Here is an 18,613-nt window from a genome sequence, read left to right as displayed (position 1 = left end):
CAGAGGATTCCTAATATCACGAAATGTACGCAAAGGCTGATACATTTGATGTTTCTGGGAGCTAAAATAAAGATAGCGCGGGCCTGGAAGTCCCCCTCAGTTTCTTTTTACTTAGCCAAGCAAAAAATTACTTGGATTATGTTCCAAGAGAAAACCTCCAGCACTATATTGGATAGAATCAAATCTTTTAAATGCATTTGGGATCCCTGGGCCCGTCACATCGGCACCTCTCTATAATCTATTGCTACTCAACCCCCATTGCAACCCTCTTGTGTTACATTACCCCCTCATTGCCTAGCTATTAGTGTAGCTGCACCTGGATCCCTTCTTCAGCCTTCCTGTCTGCTTCTTCCTTTCATTCTAAACTTGTCTTTCCTTTCCCCTCTAATCTTTCTCCTTCCCCATGCTTCCCATTAGCCCTAACTAATGGGGGTTTTTTGGAATAAGATCGTAACATTCCTCCAATTTCCACTTCCTTATGCTACCTTTTATTCACAGAGCGACTTTTATGTCAACGCTCTACAGGGTGGGCGCCCTGCCCTTTTGTTAATTACTGAAAGTGTTTCTAAATTTTACTTATATTAAGTTTTATTATGTTGATTGCTCATATTTCGCTCGCTTTGTACAAAAATCTGTCTTTTGTCATCTATATTTTTGATACCCTCTTTCACCCCTACGTGGGTGATACTTTGCACTAATGTTACTTTCTTTGTTAACAATAAAGCTCTTTTGAAAATGAAAAAAAATAAATAAAAGACTGAGTTAAAACAAACTTCTCCAGCTGAAGATCTGGTAACTGAACAGAGGGTCCAAGACCTCTGTCCCACACTTTTACCAATTCCAGAGACTGGGGATTTAATAGACGTTTCTGTAGAGGAGGAACCACCTGGCAAACCCCCAGCAGAAGTGCTGGCAACCGGACAGAGGGTCCAAGACCTCTGCCCCACACCTGCAGCAATTGTGGAGGCCCAAGGTGAGGAGGTGGCAGTCTATCGCGAGCTGCAGAAAGGATTCCAGGGAGAAGGGCCAGTCCGGGCCTCTCCCCAGCGGCAGATATGTTCTCTGAGAGAGGCAGAGGATGGCTGGGTGAGTAATACACTGTTTGGAATAATTTGTTTGGGGTACTGTGTGGGTACAGGCAGTAGAGGACTGGAACTATGGACTAACTTCGGAGTCAACCCGTCTGGGGTCTCCTCCTGTGTTAGTCTCCTGCCGAAAGGGGAGAAATGTCACGGACCTGGCTGGAGCAGAGGCTGTTGGAGAGGACTGTATGCAAGCCTGTTGCCCACCGATTATGGGCCCTAGCATTTGAGGTGAATGAGAAATCCAGTCTGAACTGTATTAATCGGACTCAGTCATGTATATATTGTATGGGGACTCCTTACTGTAGATTTGTGTCCCTGAAGAGGGAGGGGGGATTCCTCCAGCAGCCCCCTGCTGATAAGACTGATTCATTCTGTTGGGACACATCCTGTGAGGAGATGCTGGTGTTATCAACATGTGTTTATGTTAATTGAGAGAGCTGATCACATTAGCCACCAGCACTGGCTAATAGACGAATGGTCTAGGCTGAGGAGGGGGGAGATTGTTGTTTGTATTGTTAATTGTATTAATGTGTGAAGCTCGGTGCCCACAAGACTGTCATCTGGTCTGGGTACATTTTGTAGTAAATTAGGTCATGTTAATTAGGTTAGCTTTGAGTCATCCCTGCTGTATAAAGGTCTGTGAGATCTCAAAATAAAGGTAGTTCTGATGTACTCCAAGACTGGTGTTGTCTAGTTCTTGGGGTTCCTATGGCCAGATCCATTGGACTTGTGTTCCAGAACTTAGGAAGCGGTATATGACGGAAGCACTCAAGCGGAGTGTCGGGCGTTCCGTGACATTGGTGGCAAGCAGCGGGAAAGCTTCCTGAAGTCTGGGACATCCAAACTTCCATCTGGATCCAAGATCCAGATAGCAGAAGAGGAGAGGTACAGATACCAGCCGCCATGGATGAGGAATTCAGAAGGAGGTTGCGAGAGATGCAGATACAGCACAGAGGACCAGTATCGGAGCAGGTCCTGCTGGGATGGTGTGATTCTATTCGCTGCAAACTCTGGAAGGAAGCACTAGCCCGTGAGCAGCGACACCAGGGAAAAGTTCTCCCCTCCATCGAGGAAAGGTACTGGTCGCAGTACGGACTGCGGGTGCGGTTTTTGGGAGAAAAACCACACAAGAAGCAGACAGCTGAATTAAGCAGGCTGGTCTGGGCAGAGATGAAGCTGGATGAGAGCTACAGAGCCCTTCGGTGGCATGTATCTCAAGCATGTCCCTGGATAGCGGATGACAGCCCAACGGAAGGCTTAAGCTACGGCGGCTTGGGACTGTTGTTTGTGAAGCTGACAGGGGACCCTAACTTTGGGAGTGATTTGGAGCGGCGGGTGGACGAAATCATGGATTTCAGAGAAGGGCTACTGAACATTTCGGAAGTGCACTGGGCACAGGAAGATTTGGAGTTTCTGGCCGTTCAGGAATGGGAGCTAGAGATCGCCTACAGATGGCTGCTAGACATTGCTCAGTGCCAGGGCTGGGCTCCCTTTGCCTGGGACTATCAGGAAATACCAGCTGACAACCCTGAAATCCTGGCTGAAGAGTCGGCAATGTGGCAGAGCGATAGTGTGCTTTGCCAACCTGCCCCCACAGCTATGGAGGCGGAGGTCTTATGGCGGATGCAGCAAGTGCTGACTGACCTTGATGATCCTGTTTCTGCATGGGATGATCTTGGATGGAGGAATGTGCCTGTCCAGCAGCATGCCAGAGAATCTGCAGTGGAAAATCTGGAGATTGCCATCCCCAAAACTGAAGTGCTGACAACAGGGCAGAGCTCTGCTAACCTCTGCTCCAGCCAGGTCCGTGACAAAGACCATATGTTTGCTCTAGTTTAATGAAATACCCATTTGCTAGGGATATTTCTGTGTAGTAAAATATAGTTCAACCTGTAATGGTTGTGTGTACTGGGCAAACGACAGGCTGTGTGGCAGCCATGTTGTTCAAAATACAGCCATTACATTTTATTTGTAATTATCTTTTCTGTGTTGAACCAGTGACACAGCTGCAGCGACCTTCCCCTTCCCTTCACCTCCAGTTCATGCAATACACAACTGTTAGCCATACCAGAACTTTCTTATCAGGTCCTTGAGTGGAAAGATCCAGACTCTCTCATGCCTATCACCCGAATCAAAATTTCCATCTGAAAACCCTAAAAAAAATGTAGCCCAGCTTGATTGACTGGAGTTTTAACAGATATCTGCATAATTTCCCCATATCATAAATTCCATAGCAATCCACATCCCTGATAGACTGGTTGGCAGCCAAGACTAAAACTTCAGTATATGTCATAACTCATGAAATAATAATAGCACAGCTAGATTAAAGGCATATTCACCTTCACCAGTTATTGGGTAGCATTTTGAACTCAAACACCCCTACCAGAGAGGTACCAGAGTGGATTAGGCCTCCACACCCCTCCTATGAGAAATAAATATCCAAGACTTATCATATCTATTTCCATTGTGAAGCTAATTTCATCTGGACAATAATATGCAGGATAGCCAACTATACTCTGCAGGTATTCAAAAATATTAATACTGATGGAAAACTGTATCTGGGACTTGGTCATAAACATAGTGACATCCCAGCAACCACCCTTAGACCAGATGATTGATCAGATGATCTCTGTCAACATCCCTTTGATGTGAAGAAAAGTGGAATGCATCCACATTTTGGCAGCTCTCGTGTACCATCAAGCAAAAGAAGACCTGTCAAGCTATGAGAGCCAATAGATCACTTTGCTCAAGGACTGAAATCTGCTGAAACAGGACTTGAGAGTATTCTTCATTTCTCCCCCTATATCTTCTGTGCTTGTTATCTCTTTGTTTCTTTGTAATATCTTTTTTTGTACATCTTTTTATTTGCACCATTTTTTACCTTTTTATTATTGAGCTATATTTTGAAAAGTGTACTAATGCAAACTAAATGAATCCCTGTTTCTTCAAGAGCGCTACTGTAGTATAACTTTCTGAATATATAGTACCTTGCAAAAGTATTCACCCCCCTTGACTTTTTTACCTATTTTTTTACATTAAAGCCTTTAGTTCAATGTTTTTTTAATCTGAATTATGTGTGATGGATCAGAACACAATAGTCTAAGTTAGTAAAGTAAAATTAGAAAAATATATACATAAAAATATTTTTCTGAAATAAAAAACTGATAAATGGCATGTGCGTATGTATTCACCCCCTTTGTTATGAGGCCCATAAAAATCTCTGGTGCAACCAATTACCTTCAGAAGTCACATAATTAATGAAATGATGTCTACCTGTGTGTAATCTAAGTGTCACATGATCTGTCATTACATATACACACCTTTTTGAAAGGCTCCAGAGGCTGCAACACCTAAGCAAGAGGCACCATTAACCAAACACTGCCACGAAGACCAGGGAACTCTCCAAACAAGTAATGTTGTTGAGAAGTACAAGTCAGGGTTAGGTTATAAAAAAATATCCAAATCTTTGATGATCCCTAGGAGCACCATCAAATCTATCATAACCAAATGGAAAGAACATGGCACAACAGCAAACCTGCCAAGAGATGGCCGCACACCAAAACTCACAGACCGGGCAAGGAGGGCATTAATCAGAGAGGCAGTACAGAGACCTAAGGTAACCCTGGAGGAGCTGCAGAGTTTCACAGCAGAGACTGGAGTATCTGTACATAGGACGACAATAAGCCGTACACTCCATAGAGTTGGATTTTATGGCAGAGTGACCAGAAGAAAGCCATTACTTTTAGCAAAAAACAAAATGGCACGTTTTGAATTTGTTAAAAGGTATGTGGGAGACTCCCAAAATGTATGGAGGAAGGTGCTCTGGTCTGATGAGACTAAAATTGAACTTTTTGGCCATCAAAGAAAACGCTATGTCTGGTACAAACCCAACACATCACATCACGCAAAGAACACCATCCCCACAGTGAAACATGGTGGTGGCAGCATCATGCTGTGGGGATGTTTTTCAGCAGTCAGGATTGGGAAACTGGTCAGAGTTGAGGAAAAGATGGATGGTGCTAAATACAGGGATATTCTTGAGCAAAAACCTATACCACTCTGTGTGTGATTTGAGGCTAGGACGGAGGTTCACCTTCCAGCAGGACAATGACCCCAAACACACTGCTAAAGCAACATTTGAGTGGTTTAAGGGGAAACATGTAAATGTGTTGGAATGGCCGAGTCAAAGCCCAGACCTCAATCCAACAGGAAATCTGTGGTCAGACTTAAAGATTGCTGTTCACAAGCGCAAACCATCCAACTTAAAGGGGCTGGAGCAGTTTTGCAAGGAGGAATGGGCAAAAATCCCAGTAGTAAGATGTGGCAAGCTCATAAAGACTTATCCAAAGGGACTGTGATAGCCACAAAAGGTGGCTCTACAAAGTATTGACTTAAGGGGAGTGAATAGTTATGCACATCAACTTTTTCTGTTATTTTGTCCTGTTTGTGGTTTGCTTCACAATAAAATAAAAACACATCTTCAAAGTCGCGGCCATGTTCTGTAAATTAAATGATGCAAATACTCAAACAATCCATGTTAATTGTGAGGCAACAAAACATGAAAAATGCCAAGGGGGTGAATACTTTTGCAAGGCACTGTACCTGTCTGTGGTGACAGCTTGTGTACAGATGTTTATTTTTCATAATTGTTATTGCTAAGCTGTAGGGATGAGCCGAACACCCCCTCAGTTTGGTTTGCAGCAGAACATGTGAGCAGGCAAAAATTTGGGCTAACACGTGGACACCGTTAAAGTCTATGGGACGCGAACGTGGAAAATCAAAAGTGCTCATTTTAAAGGCTTATATGCAAGTTATTGCCATAAAAAGTGTTTGGGGACCCGGGTCCTGCCCAGGGGACATGTATCAATGCAAAAAAAAGTTTTAAAAACGTCTGTTTTTTCAGGAGCAGTGATTTTAATTATGCTTAAAGTGAAACAATAAAAATGAAATATTCCTTTAAATATCATGCCTGGGGGTGTCCTTAGTATGCCTGTAAAGTAGCGCATCTTTCCCATGTTTATAACAGTACCACAGCAAAATGACATTTCTAAAGGAAAAAGTGTAATTTAAAACTGCTTGCGGCTATAATGTATTGTCAGATCCCACCAATATAGATACAGTATCTCACAAAAGTGAGTACACCCCCCCACATTTTTGCAAATATTTTTTATTATATCTTTTTATGTGACAACACTGAAGAAATTACACTTTGCTGCAATGTAAAGTAGTGAGTGTACAGCTTGTATAACAGTGTAAATTTGCTGTCCCCTCAAAATGACTCAACACACAGCCATTAATGTCTAAACCGCTGGCAACAAAAGTGAGTACACCCCTAAGTAAAATTGTACCAGCTGATTGGAGAAAAGCCAATGTAGCACCAATATTTAAAAAGGGCCCAAAATACATCCCTGGGAATTACAGACCAGTTAGCCTAACATCAATAGTATGTAAAATCTTGGAGGGGGTGATAAGGGACTATATACAAGAGCAGTAATCAGCATGGATTCATGAAGAATCGTTCTTGCCAAACCAATCTACTAACCTTCTATAAGAAGGTGAGTTGCCAGCTAGATAAAGGAAGGCCCGTAGACGTGGTATATCTGGATTTTGCAAAAGCATTTGACACAGTTCCCCACAAACGTTTACTGTACAAAATAAGGTCCGTTGGCATGGACCATAGGGTGAGTACATGGATTGAAAACTGGCTACAAAAAAATTACTTTCATTAATTAATTAAAAAAAAAAAAACTAACTAGTAAAGTTAGCTCAATTTTTTTTTGTATAATGTGAAAGATTTTACGTTGTGAGAATCGTGATCTTTTTATTCTAAGCAAAAAAATTGTGATTCTCATTTTGGCCAGAATCATGCAGCTCTACTGTATTACATACTGTATACACTGCCTGCACTGTATTAGAAACAGTACACCACCGAATGCACTGTAGATATAGGCTACACTGGATGCAGAGTATATATATATATATATATATATATATATATATATATATATATATATATATATATATATATATATATTTATATATAAAATTACACTGCCTGCACTGACTAAATATCGAGTAAACACTGAATATATAGTCTATGCTAAATGCAGAATATATATATATATATATATATATATATATATATATATATATATATATATATATATATATATATATATATATATATATATACATATATACACTAGACTGACTGTATATATATATATATATATATATATATCAAAAACACTGCCACTAACTGAATAACCTGCCTGCTTAATTGAACTGCCTTTGGCCAATTATGACTTTCTCAGCAGAGCGCGGTGTGATTGGCCAAAGCATGCAGGTCAGGTGCATGCTTTGGGCAATCATCATACAACAATGCACTGCTATCTCACAGTGCATTATGGGGCATTCCACGGCGCTCGAATTTCCCGTGAGCGCCCCATAATGTTCGCTGTTCTGTGAACGGTGAACACTCGATGTTTGAGTCGAACTTATATTCGACCTGAACATCGAGCTCATGCCTACTAAGCTTGCAGTTTAAAGGGTTAATTGCTTAATTAACTCAACCCAGTGAAAATCACTCTTATGCCCTGTACACACGGTCGGACATTGATCGGACATTCCGACAACAAAACCATGGATTTTTTCCGACGGACGTTGGCTCAAACTTGTTTTGCGTAAACACAGTCGCACAAAGTTGTCGGAATTTCCGATCGCCAAGAACGCGGAGACGTACACCACGTACGACGAGACTAGAAAAGGCCAGTTCAGAACCAAGCGCGGCAGCCTTTGGGCTCCTTTTGCTAATCTCGTGTTAGTAAAAGTTTGGTGAGAGACGATTCGCGCTTTTTCAGACTCGTGGTTTTCAATCGTTTTCTGCTGTTCAGTTTGTGCTTGTGGGTTTGTATCTGCTCTTCAGTGCGTGCAGCGAGTTACGGGTGACTCTTGTCATTGTGTTCTTGTTCGTTCGTTACTATTTTTCAGGTCGCTCTTCACAGGCCTTGCTGTTCTTCAGAGCGTTCTGTTACCTTGTTCTGAGCAGCTGACCGTTTTCTAGCCATGTTGCGTATACATACTCCTCGTAGAGTTCGTGCTGTGCAGGGGCTTGGTGTTGGGGTCCTTACCTTGACACAAATCCAGTCCATGAACAGGGTGGGGAGGAGTTCATGGACCAAGAATTGGTTGCTCCAGCGTGACCAGTTCTGTCATATGCCTTTGCTCCGTGAGATCCGTGAGAATAATCCTGATGGTTTCAGAAACTTTCTCCAGATGACGGACCCCGTATTTCACCATTTGTTGGCTTTGCTGACCCCTTATATTAGCAGGCAGGATACCTGCATGAGGCAAGCCATCACTCCGGAGCAGAGGCTCGTCGCTACCCTGCTGTACTTGGCGATGGGGAGAAGCCTGAAGGACCTCAAGTTCTCGACAGGCATCTCCCCCCAGGCTCTGGGGATCATTATCCCAGAGACCTGTTCTGCCATCATCCAGGCCCTGCAGTAGGAGTATATTAAGGTAAGATTTTTATCCTTTAATATCACATTTTATTGTATTTAATGTTTGATAATATATTGCATTTCTTTCCTCATTCCCTAATTACCATGATTGTAATATGCTGTGAATGCCCCCTTTGTCCTCATGCATGCTGGATTTTTATGTACTTAGTTTTTTTGTCCTTCATACATATTTGCCTTCACTTACCTCCCCAGCATGGTCTACTGGCCCTATATTCACCGTCTGTAGTCACTTAACAATGTATTTTATCAGGTCCATAGTAGTGTTTTACCCCAAACACTCCCTAAAATGTTTTAAAATGTGATTTGTGTTTTAAATTCAGGCAGAGTGCCAGAGGCTTTTTTTGGGGGGTCCCCAAATCATTTTGAAACCTCCCTCCCCCCCAACTGCTAAGTCAGCTGATACCTATTCTCTATCTATCCTCAATCATCTATCTGCTGACTTTGCCAAACCTATACACACTATAACCATCTCTTTTGTGCTCAGATGTATGGATGAATTCCCCAGAGCATGTAGTGCAAGGACCTGCCTGTATACTTTCAAATGGTACTGTTTCAAGTTTTTGTATCCTATTATTATCTTGATAGGTATCAGCAGAATTTCAAAATGTGCTCAAATGTGTACAATGTGTATTTATATCTTTGTATTATGACACTTCTTACCTGTCCAGTGGGCTGCCAATAGTGTAACTAAGGAGGGGCTGGCCAAAGTAATACCCATTATTTAGGCATTCATCTCTCAATGAAGTGGAGAGGGTTACCTGTCCAAGAGCTCCCCCCCTAAAATGTTAGAAATGGCCCATGAGAGGGGGGGGGGATCTGATAGGTGTACCTTATACTTTGGTCTTTAAAAACTCCCTCAAACAAATGTTATCTTGATGTTGTCCAAGAATGTTTGTGTCTAATCTGCTTTCCCTGTTTATGTGCAAAATGACTAATTTTTTGTTGTTGTTTGACTCCACAGTTTCCTTCTACGCCACAGGAATGGCAGACTGTGGCCTCCCACTTTGCCCAGCGGTGGGACTTTCCTAACTGCAGAGGGGCGATTGATGGGAAACACGTCCACATCGTCCCACCACCCAACTCGGGGTCATACTATTTCAACTATAAGGGGTTCAATAGTATTGTGATGTTAGCGGTGGTGTCAGCTACCTACAAGTTCCTGTATGTGGACGTGGGGAAGAATGGCCGGATGTCTGATGGTGGAGTCATCGTCCAGACGGAGTTCTATAGGCATCTCCAGAATGGCAGCTTGGACTTGCCACCTCCAGAAGACAATGTGGAAGGACTCCCATTCATCTTCGTTGCGTATGAAGCATTTGCGCTGGGGGACCATCTTATGCGGCCATTCCCGATGAGGACCCTCACCCCGGACCAGAGGATTTTTAATTACCGGCTGGCCAGAGCCAGAAGAGTGGTGGAGAACACGTTTGGAATCATGGCCAGCCGGTTCCGCCTATTTCTTACACCCATACACATGGCGGAGTACAAACTGAATCATATCATCCTGGCGTGCTGTGTTCTACACAAGTTTGTACGGCAACATTCTGCCAACTACCAACCCTGACGGCGCTTGAAAGTGGCCGTCCTGGCTTGCCCCCCCCTGAGTGCCCGTGATGTCCGGCTAAGATACCTTGAATTCTTTGCAGGTAGGGAGGCTATCAATATGCCAGACAATGTCTGAAACCTTTTTCAAATAAAAAAAAAATTAACTACTAAAATCTTTGGTGACATTTACTGCTTGTGTTTCTTTTAGCTGACCCTGACAGAAATGTGGTGAGTCCCAAAAATGGCGTGATTGTGTAACATTACAAAGCATTGTTGGGTGTTATTTACTAAAGGCAAAGACACTTTGCACTACAAGTGCACTTGAAACTGCACTTGTAGTGCAAAGTGGATTTTCCCTTAGGAAATAACTCCCATTGTCACAGAAAACACCAATTAGAGCACAACAAAAGTTTTGGAGCGTTGAAACAATAATCCACACATTCTTGATTAACAATCTTTTTAATACCAGCACAATCACATGTGCGTTTAGAAAAGGTTTTTAAAACAAACCAACATGTTTGTTGTATAACAATTTTTGTGGTCACATTAGAAAAAGTAGAAATGTCCATTTAAGATAAAACAGGCATGTTTAAAACCAACAAGAAAGACACAAATCTTGAACTTACAAAGTTCACATTTGGTAGAACTTGAAGGCAATATCAGACATGAGTATTTACAAACTGTGTTTGATATTGTGTTCAGATGGGGTGAAGTCACCCCTAGAAAAGCCAAATTTTGAAGATGCACACCAATTGCCGAATGTCAACATGTGCTAGCTGCCATCACGGGGGATCAAGGGACGTGTTTTGGGGGTGCAACCCCTTCCTCACAGCTACTTTATTATTGAGGAAGGGGTTGCACCCCCAAAACACATACATTGATCTCCCGTGATGGCAGATAGCACATGTTGACACACTGTGTGCATCTTCAAAATTTGGCTTTTCACAAATATGTCAAAAAATGGTAAAAATTTTTAGCTCACAAAAAGCCCCCCCCCCCCAAAAAAAGGGATTTTGAGTGGTTTTAAACTCTCCCTAAAACATCGATGATGTTCTTCATTTTTTTTTTGAACATCATTGATGCTTTTCTGGATGTTTTCCAAGTCCCTATTACACCCCATGATCTCCCCGATCAGGATCTGTGCACTTTCTGAGGTGAAATGATCTGGAGCCACAACATCACGATCACCTAAAAAGATAGAAACAAAAACACACCATGTATTATAAATATGCCGGCATCCATCTCTTACCTGAGCCTGTGGTCGCAGACACTCACCTGTTGTGGTGACTATTTCCACCACATCTCCTTCCTCCTCCTCCTCCTGTTGGCTTTGGTGGGTCTCCACTTCTTCATGAGGTGAGGGTCTCTGGTCTACTCGGATGATGGGTGTCCTCTGAGTCATTTATCCCCTATGTTAAAAAAAATAGATATACTTAGCACACAGATATTTGATGGCAGAAAAAGTAATATGAAACATTGCTTAGAAGTGGGGTACAATTGTCTGTTTTGGCAGAGTTCCAAGATGTGGAATTTGTATTGGCCTTTGTCAAGCTTCAAGACTTTACCTGTTTAGTACAAGCTTCACAGATGGAGACACCCCTATAGTATACACTGGAGCACCTGTGTCGGCCCCTAAAAAAATGTGTTTTCTTGTGTCCCACACTAGTGCTCCAGCATCCAGATGTGAAAACTGCTGAGTGTCCTCTCCTTACACAGAATCTAGTTTGCATTACATTCTAGTTACAAACCCATCTACACAACCAAATTATTTTCTAAAAAGTAGGCCATAACAAATGTTGGCAAATGCATATGGCCAAAACAATGGTGTTTTCTAGCCCGACCGAACAATGTTTTATACGAACGAATAATGTGCCCATGAACATGAAAGTTGCCATTTTAAACTGGACAACAGTTAAAAAAAGCACATGGAGCAGCACGAAAGTAATAAACATAAAGAATAGGAACACAGCACAACTACTTACTTTTTTGCAGCACTCTCCGGATCCTTCTGTACTGATCATGCTCTCTTATTTTCAGGTCCGACCACCGCTTCCTGAGCTGATCTTTCAATCGTCGTACCCCGAAATTCCGGTGCAGACTCTTGACCACTTTCGCCATGATCTTGGCCTTTCGGACATTGGGGTTGGGGTAAGGTCCATACTTCCCGTCATAGTCGGCCCTCTTCAGGATGTCGACCATCTCCAACATCTCCCCAAAGGACATATTTGATGCCTTAAATCGTCTCCTCTGGGATCGGGACGTTTCAGGCTCCGGGCTTTCCTCCTCCTCCTCCTCATTGCTGTAATTAACAGACACCTGCTCTGTCTCCGCCATGTGTTCTTCCCCCACTGCGCCGAACGAGAAGGGGCGGGGAATAGACTAGAAAGAACGTCAGGGGCGGGCGGAGTTTCACATATGCGCAGTGTCTATAAAGCGTAACACGCGTGCGTAGTACGTACGATCTGTGAGCGGAGGAAGTAGTATCAGAGGCGCCGATTGTGATAACGAAGGTAAGATCTAAACTTGGGCCTATACTGCTTCTAGATTGAGGCCTGTATTTGCACAAGTTTAGAAGACTTTAGGCTGACCTTTGTTTTGTGTCTTGCAGTTAAAATGGATATCTTGAAGGATCAGGACTTTATGCCAATCTTCATAGATATGTTCAGGGAGCTGCCTTGTCTATGGCAGATAAACCACCCTGAATATAAGAACCAAAAAAAGAGGAAGGCAGCGCTGGATAATTTGCTGGAATTTGTGAAGACGGTGATCCCCACGGCAGACATCACCTATTTGAAGATCCTAATTGGTGGCCTGAGGAGCACTTATCTAAGGGAGCACAAGAAGGTCATGGATTCCCAGAGATCAGCAGCAGCAGATGACATTTATGTCCCCAGGCTGTGGTACTATGAGAGACTGCATTTTCTGGCAGGTCAGACTGAACCCAGGCCAGCACTCTCCACTCTTCCTTCTCCACTCTTCCTTCCATGCTTCATTCCCCCTCAGCTGAGGCTTCTGATGCCCAACCTGGGCCTTCCAGGCAGCAACATGTGGAGGAGCCCAGCTTGAGCCAGGTATAGCATTCTTCTAAATATTTCTGGCTGTCCAATCAATGATGTTAAATAGATGTGAGTTTGGAGTACTAATTTATGATTGTGATTGAGGAAGCAACAACTAAAACCATGTCCCTTTTTCATACACAGGGAAGTCTCAGCCAGGAGGTGGCCGGGCCAAGCAGGCTGCCTGATACCCAGGTCCCTCCCCTACACCTTCAAAGACAAAGTGGCAGGAAGAGGAGTAACCTGGAGGAGGCAGCAATAGGCCTTTTTTGGAAGGCTGCAGAGGCCCTCAGAACACCCCACAGTATGGAGGAGGACTTTGCTGGCCTAACTGCATGCAAAATGATGCAGATGGAGGAGGGCCAATGACTCCTGTGTGAGTTCTTAATTTTGGAAGCTCTAAATAAGGGGTTGAGGGGCCAAATCACATGTGCAACCCACATTTGTGACCTCACACATAGTCCTCCTCCTCCTCCAGGTCCTACTCCTCTTCCTCCTCCTCCTCCTCCAGGTCCTACTCCTCCTCCTGCCACATCTCCAACACGAGAGCCACAGCATGGAAGGAAGTGTGGAAGGAAGACCAGAGAGTGATGGCCCTGGGCTCAGTCTGGTCTGGAAAAATATGCAGCCTCTTGTAGTACCACAGCCTGGGGACACAGATGTCATCTGCTGCTTTCTGGATCTCTGGGACTTCTGGACCAGACTGCACTCCCTTATATATGGACTCCTCAGGCCACCAATTTTGCTGTCAAAGAATTGATGTCTGCCCTGGGGGCCAAAGGCTTCGCCAATTTCTGCTGTTTCTCCAGCGTTGCCTCCCTCTTTGTTTGGTTCTGAGCCCTTAATAAAGGAATCTTTGCTTCAATTATACTCGTCTATGTGTGTTTTCCTTCAAAAAGGACAGTTTGTTTGTGAGGAGGCAGGTACATTTCAAAAATACAATGTGAAATTAACAAGAGACACCAACACCAAACAACCTCCTTGAGATTAAATAATACAAGATAATAATGGTGTTGTGGTAACTTGACACACAAAACACACACAAAAATATTCTGGAGTAAAAAAAAACAAAAAAAAAAAAATCAGCCTTGAAACAAACAAAACCAAAAAAAATCAGCCTTGAAAAAAAATACAAAACAAAAATAAAAAAAAAACAAAAAAAATTTTGTCAGATGTGACAAATCATAATATATTGAGGGAATCACGATAAATAATAAATAGATACGTTTGTAAGAACTGTGTGTGAATATGAGCAGCAAAACTACTTCGTTCTTCTAGCATTATAAAGAAGAAGAGAGTGCGCTGTATTAAACAATTTTCAACATTGCAGCCTGACGAAAGTGCTCTATCCATTCCGAACGCTAATTTTACCAGACCGAGCAGTTCCGTCTCGGAATTTCTTCTGAGCATGCGTGGCACTTTGTGCATCGGAATTGTCCACACACGGTCGGAATTGACGCGATCGGATTTTGTTGTCGGATAATTTTATAGCCTGCTCTCAAACTTTGTGTGTCGGAAAATCAGATGGAAAAAGTCAGATGGAGCCCACACACGGTCGGATTTTCCAACAACACGCTCTGATCGCACATTTTCCATCGGAAAATCCTACCGTGTGTACAGGGCATTAGTCTGTTGGCACTTAGATTGTGGTCCCCCAAGCTGGAAAATCGTTGTGCAGCTGAGAGTGTCATTGTTGACCGCGCGGGGTGAGGTTGACCAGTCTTTTGCCATGAGTTAGTGAGAAGGGCAGGGGTCTGAAATCCATGTTCGTCACACAGCCTATTTGTAAATATCAGTGAGACACTCTGTCCGGCTATTGCCAACAATAATGAATCCCGCTGAAGAAGTCACGAGGTGTGACGAAACGTGTAGGGGCAGGACCTGAAGGGCTGACACTGATGCTGTGAATACAAGGAATACATTGACGAGTGTAGAGCTGTTGGGACTGCAGAACTGGCGGCCAGTGGATCTGTGTGATACATGGTAACAGAGGATAAAAAAGACGCTTTGTTTTTTGTTCATATGTGAGTGTAAAAGTTCACAAATATGTTATTAAAGTGTTTATAAAAGGATAAAGCACGATTGTTCGTCCTTATATCTTTTGCATGCTATTCAATGCTAGAGACTGAAGGCTGCTATATAACAGGAGGATTGAAATTAAAGAGAAATATAAAGTGAAGATATATTGTTATATGAGATTGATAAAATATCAAGGCTGTTTTTTCATGTGATTAAGGTGAGGGTACACCTGGTGAAGGAGGCACGAAAAACCTAAGAGAGGAGAGCATGGTGTAACTGTTTAAAAATATTACTGTTATATATTGTTCACATCTTGAGAAGGATTGCTATTATTATTGATGAGAAATGGACTCTTCCTGATAAGGAAAGCTGAAAAGCAAGCCCTAAAGTGACAAGTACTAAGACTTTTTCAGTTTATTTTTATTCTTATTTTTACTTTTTTGTATTTTTTATTTTTATTCAGCACTATATATATATAATTTGGATATCAGAAATAATTCTTTTGCACATAGTACACAGTTGTGTGAACATGTATTACTTTTTTGTATGCACAAGGCATCACTAATTAAGGAAGCGCTGCAAAAATGTATTTAATAACAATGATGAGTTGACCAATTTGACCATTCTGTTACAATAATTCCCAGAGATCCACTGTATCGGTATATTCACAGTGAAACACTAGATTTTACTACAGGTAAAATATGTGTTTCCAGCCTCTGATCCTTGTAAAAGAGATGTGCATATGTTAAATGAGCCTCATAAAGGAGATGTGCATATGTTATATGGAATATCACATTTAACAGGTACCTTAAAAATATGCATTCCATCCATTAAAATGCAATTGAACTTTAAGTTTAAATTAGCTAATTAAAAGAGAAGTATGGGTTTGGGGGTTATTGCAGTTTTATACTTACCTAGATCTGATGCTGCATCTGTCCCCCCGGTGTCTCTGCACTGAGAACCGAGCCAACGAACACCGCCAATGGCTCGGTTCTCTCAGGTCCCCGAGAGGAGAGCTGCTGCCTGTCAATCAGCAGCTCTCCTGCTCCGCTCCTCCACATTCACTGGAGCGCTGAGCTGTGGAGGGGCGGGGAGTGGCCGTCTCAGACTCTCAGCGACTCGCTGAGAGGCTGAGATGGCTATCAGTCCAGGCACCTAGCGGATCCAGACTCCCAGAGTCGGGAATGACACAGTGCCTGGACTGATATTGGTGACGTCAGCAGAGAGCGGACTTCAGTCCGCTCTCTGCTGAAAATGGGTCACAGGAGTGTAAAACTAATTGCACTTCTGTGACCCATAGAAGAAGCCCAGCCAAACGAGCTCAGGCTGGACTTCTCCTTTAAGTTCTAAGTGCATCAGATCAAAAGTTTTGCAAAGTTTAAAGGCTCATTCACACTATGCTTGGTAACCTGCGAGTTTCCACACTGGATGAATGCAGGCCACCGCTAGGGCACATGGAAAACAATTGTTTTCTATGTTCATCATTCACACCACAACGCTGGTGTGATGTGTGGTGCAGTGCAGAAGAATGCAGCATGTTTACAGTTTTCTGCAGCACACTGTATAACACCATATGTCATCATACTACAGAGCAAAGTACGGCACTGCTGTGAGAAAACATGAATGAATGGGTGTAAATATGTGACAATTCAAATAAAATTTTAAAGTAAACAGTTCAGTGCTTGCTGGAGCTCACACTGACAGAGCTCTATCATGTGGGTTAGGGTGAACTAAGCCTAATGCTGTGTACACACGAGCGGAATGTCCGACAGGAAAAAGTCCGACGGGAGCTTTTCATAGTATATTTCGATCGTGTGTATGCCCCATCCGACTTTTTATGTCAAAAATTCTGACGGACCTAGAAAGAGAACATTTTCTAAACAGAATCAATTCCTATGGGGAAAACCGCTCGTCTGTATGCTGTTCCGACGTACCAAAAACGACGCATGCTCTGAAGCAAGTACGAGATGGAAGCTATTGGCTACTGAACTTCCGTTTTCTAGTCCCGTCGTACGTGTTGTACATCACGACGTTCTGGACGGTCGGAATTTGGTGTGACCGTGTGTATGCAAGACAACTTGAGCGGAATTCCACCAGAACTCCATCGGAAAAACCTTCAGAGTTTATTCCGACGGAAAAAACGGTCGTGTGTACACGTCATAATAGTTACTTTGAGTAGAAATCTCCATCCCCTGCCAGCATGCCGCAGAGAACAATTCTTGCTCTCTTTGTGAGACTGTGGTCACTCTGTAGAAGTCTGGCATGCCCTCTGCTGAGGCAGAGCTAAAGCTCTCCGATCAGAAGTGAATAGGAGCTTTGCTAATTGCAGAGCTATGGGTCTAACTTAGCAGGGTGTGTGCCTCCCCTCTGCAGAGAGACCACTGTTTTCACACAAGGAGCAGGGGTCCTTCCCTACCTCATTCTGGCACAGCACATGCTTTTTTGTTCAGGTTGTGTCTGTTTCCTAAAGAATTCAAACTGTACAGTAAGACTTTTTGAACGTTCAGTTGGGTATTAAACCTTAGTTGAATTATAATCATCATTATGCTATAGAAAAAACAATTATAGTGATAGGGATATAGGGATATAGTGATGTTTTATCTCATTTTCTTCCATGAAGAATAATCTAGGCTGTATAAAGTAATTAAAGACATTAAACATTTAATGATCATACAAACCTTGACAGGATCGAGTCCCAACAAGCTGATATCCCTCTGGGCATACACAGGAGAACCTTCCTGGCTCGTTCACACACTGGTACTGGCACAGATAACTGTTTGTTCTGCATTCATCAATATCTGTTAGACAATATGAAAACAGTGAAAACACAGATGACAAATTAATCACAGCATATTCATAGGCAATTATCAAACTAAAGAAAATAATGAAGCTGATGGAAAATAATTAAGCATATTTACAAAATCCATTGTGTGTTTTTAAGAGTCAACATCATTAGTAGAATGCTTTTTTTAATTTCCCATTCTTAATATTTGAAATTATAGTCATTCATTATTGTTAATGTTGACCTATTTTTTAGGTTTAATCAGCACCATCTATTCTATGTTGTAAAGGATCTTTTCTTTTAAACAATTATTCTATTTGCATACTAAAACGAATGGCAGTAATAGTTATAAATAGGATTTTACAGAGATTCTTAGCTAAGACATTAAAAGCAAACTTTAAAAATATCTGAAAAAGGCCCCATAATTAAAGGCAAAGTACAGCCAAAACTTTTTAGTTTGGAGAAGGGATATAACTACTGAGATGTTTTAAAATTGCTGCCTGCATCCCTATTTTTTCCCTTTACTTCCTGTCCCGATTTTTTTTACAGCTTTCCAGGTCTCCATTAGAGCACTTTACAATCACTTCTTGTCCTGCCCATATT

The 18,613-nt window shown here is 42.4% G+C and overlaps 1 protein-coding gene across 1 annotated transcript in view; it reads right to left on the bottom strand.

Annotated features, from left to right (window-relative positions):
* EFEMP1 (EGF containing fibulin extracellular matrix protein 1) overlaps positions 1–18,613 on the bottom strand; it is a 170,914-nt gene that overhangs the window by 32,429 nt on the left and 119,872 nt on the right. Inside the window, exon 8 of the mRNA XM_073628120.1 lies at positions 17,907–18,026. Within this exon, the coding sequence (XP_073484221.1) occupies positions 17,907–18,026 (120 nt within the window). The remainder of the gene's footprint in view (positions 1–17,906; positions 18,027–18,613) is intronic.

Source organism: Aquarana catesbeiana, linkage group LG04 (genome assembly GCF_042186555.1).
Source record: "Aquarana catesbeiana isolate 2022-GZ linkage group LG04, ASM4218655v1, whole genome shotgun sequence".
NCBI lineage: Eukaryota > Metazoa > Chordata > Amphibia > Anura > Ranidae > Aquarana > Aquarana catesbeiana.
The sequence above is the reverse complement of the archived record's forward strand: the minus strand, read 5'-3'. Positions and strand labels throughout refer to the sequence as shown.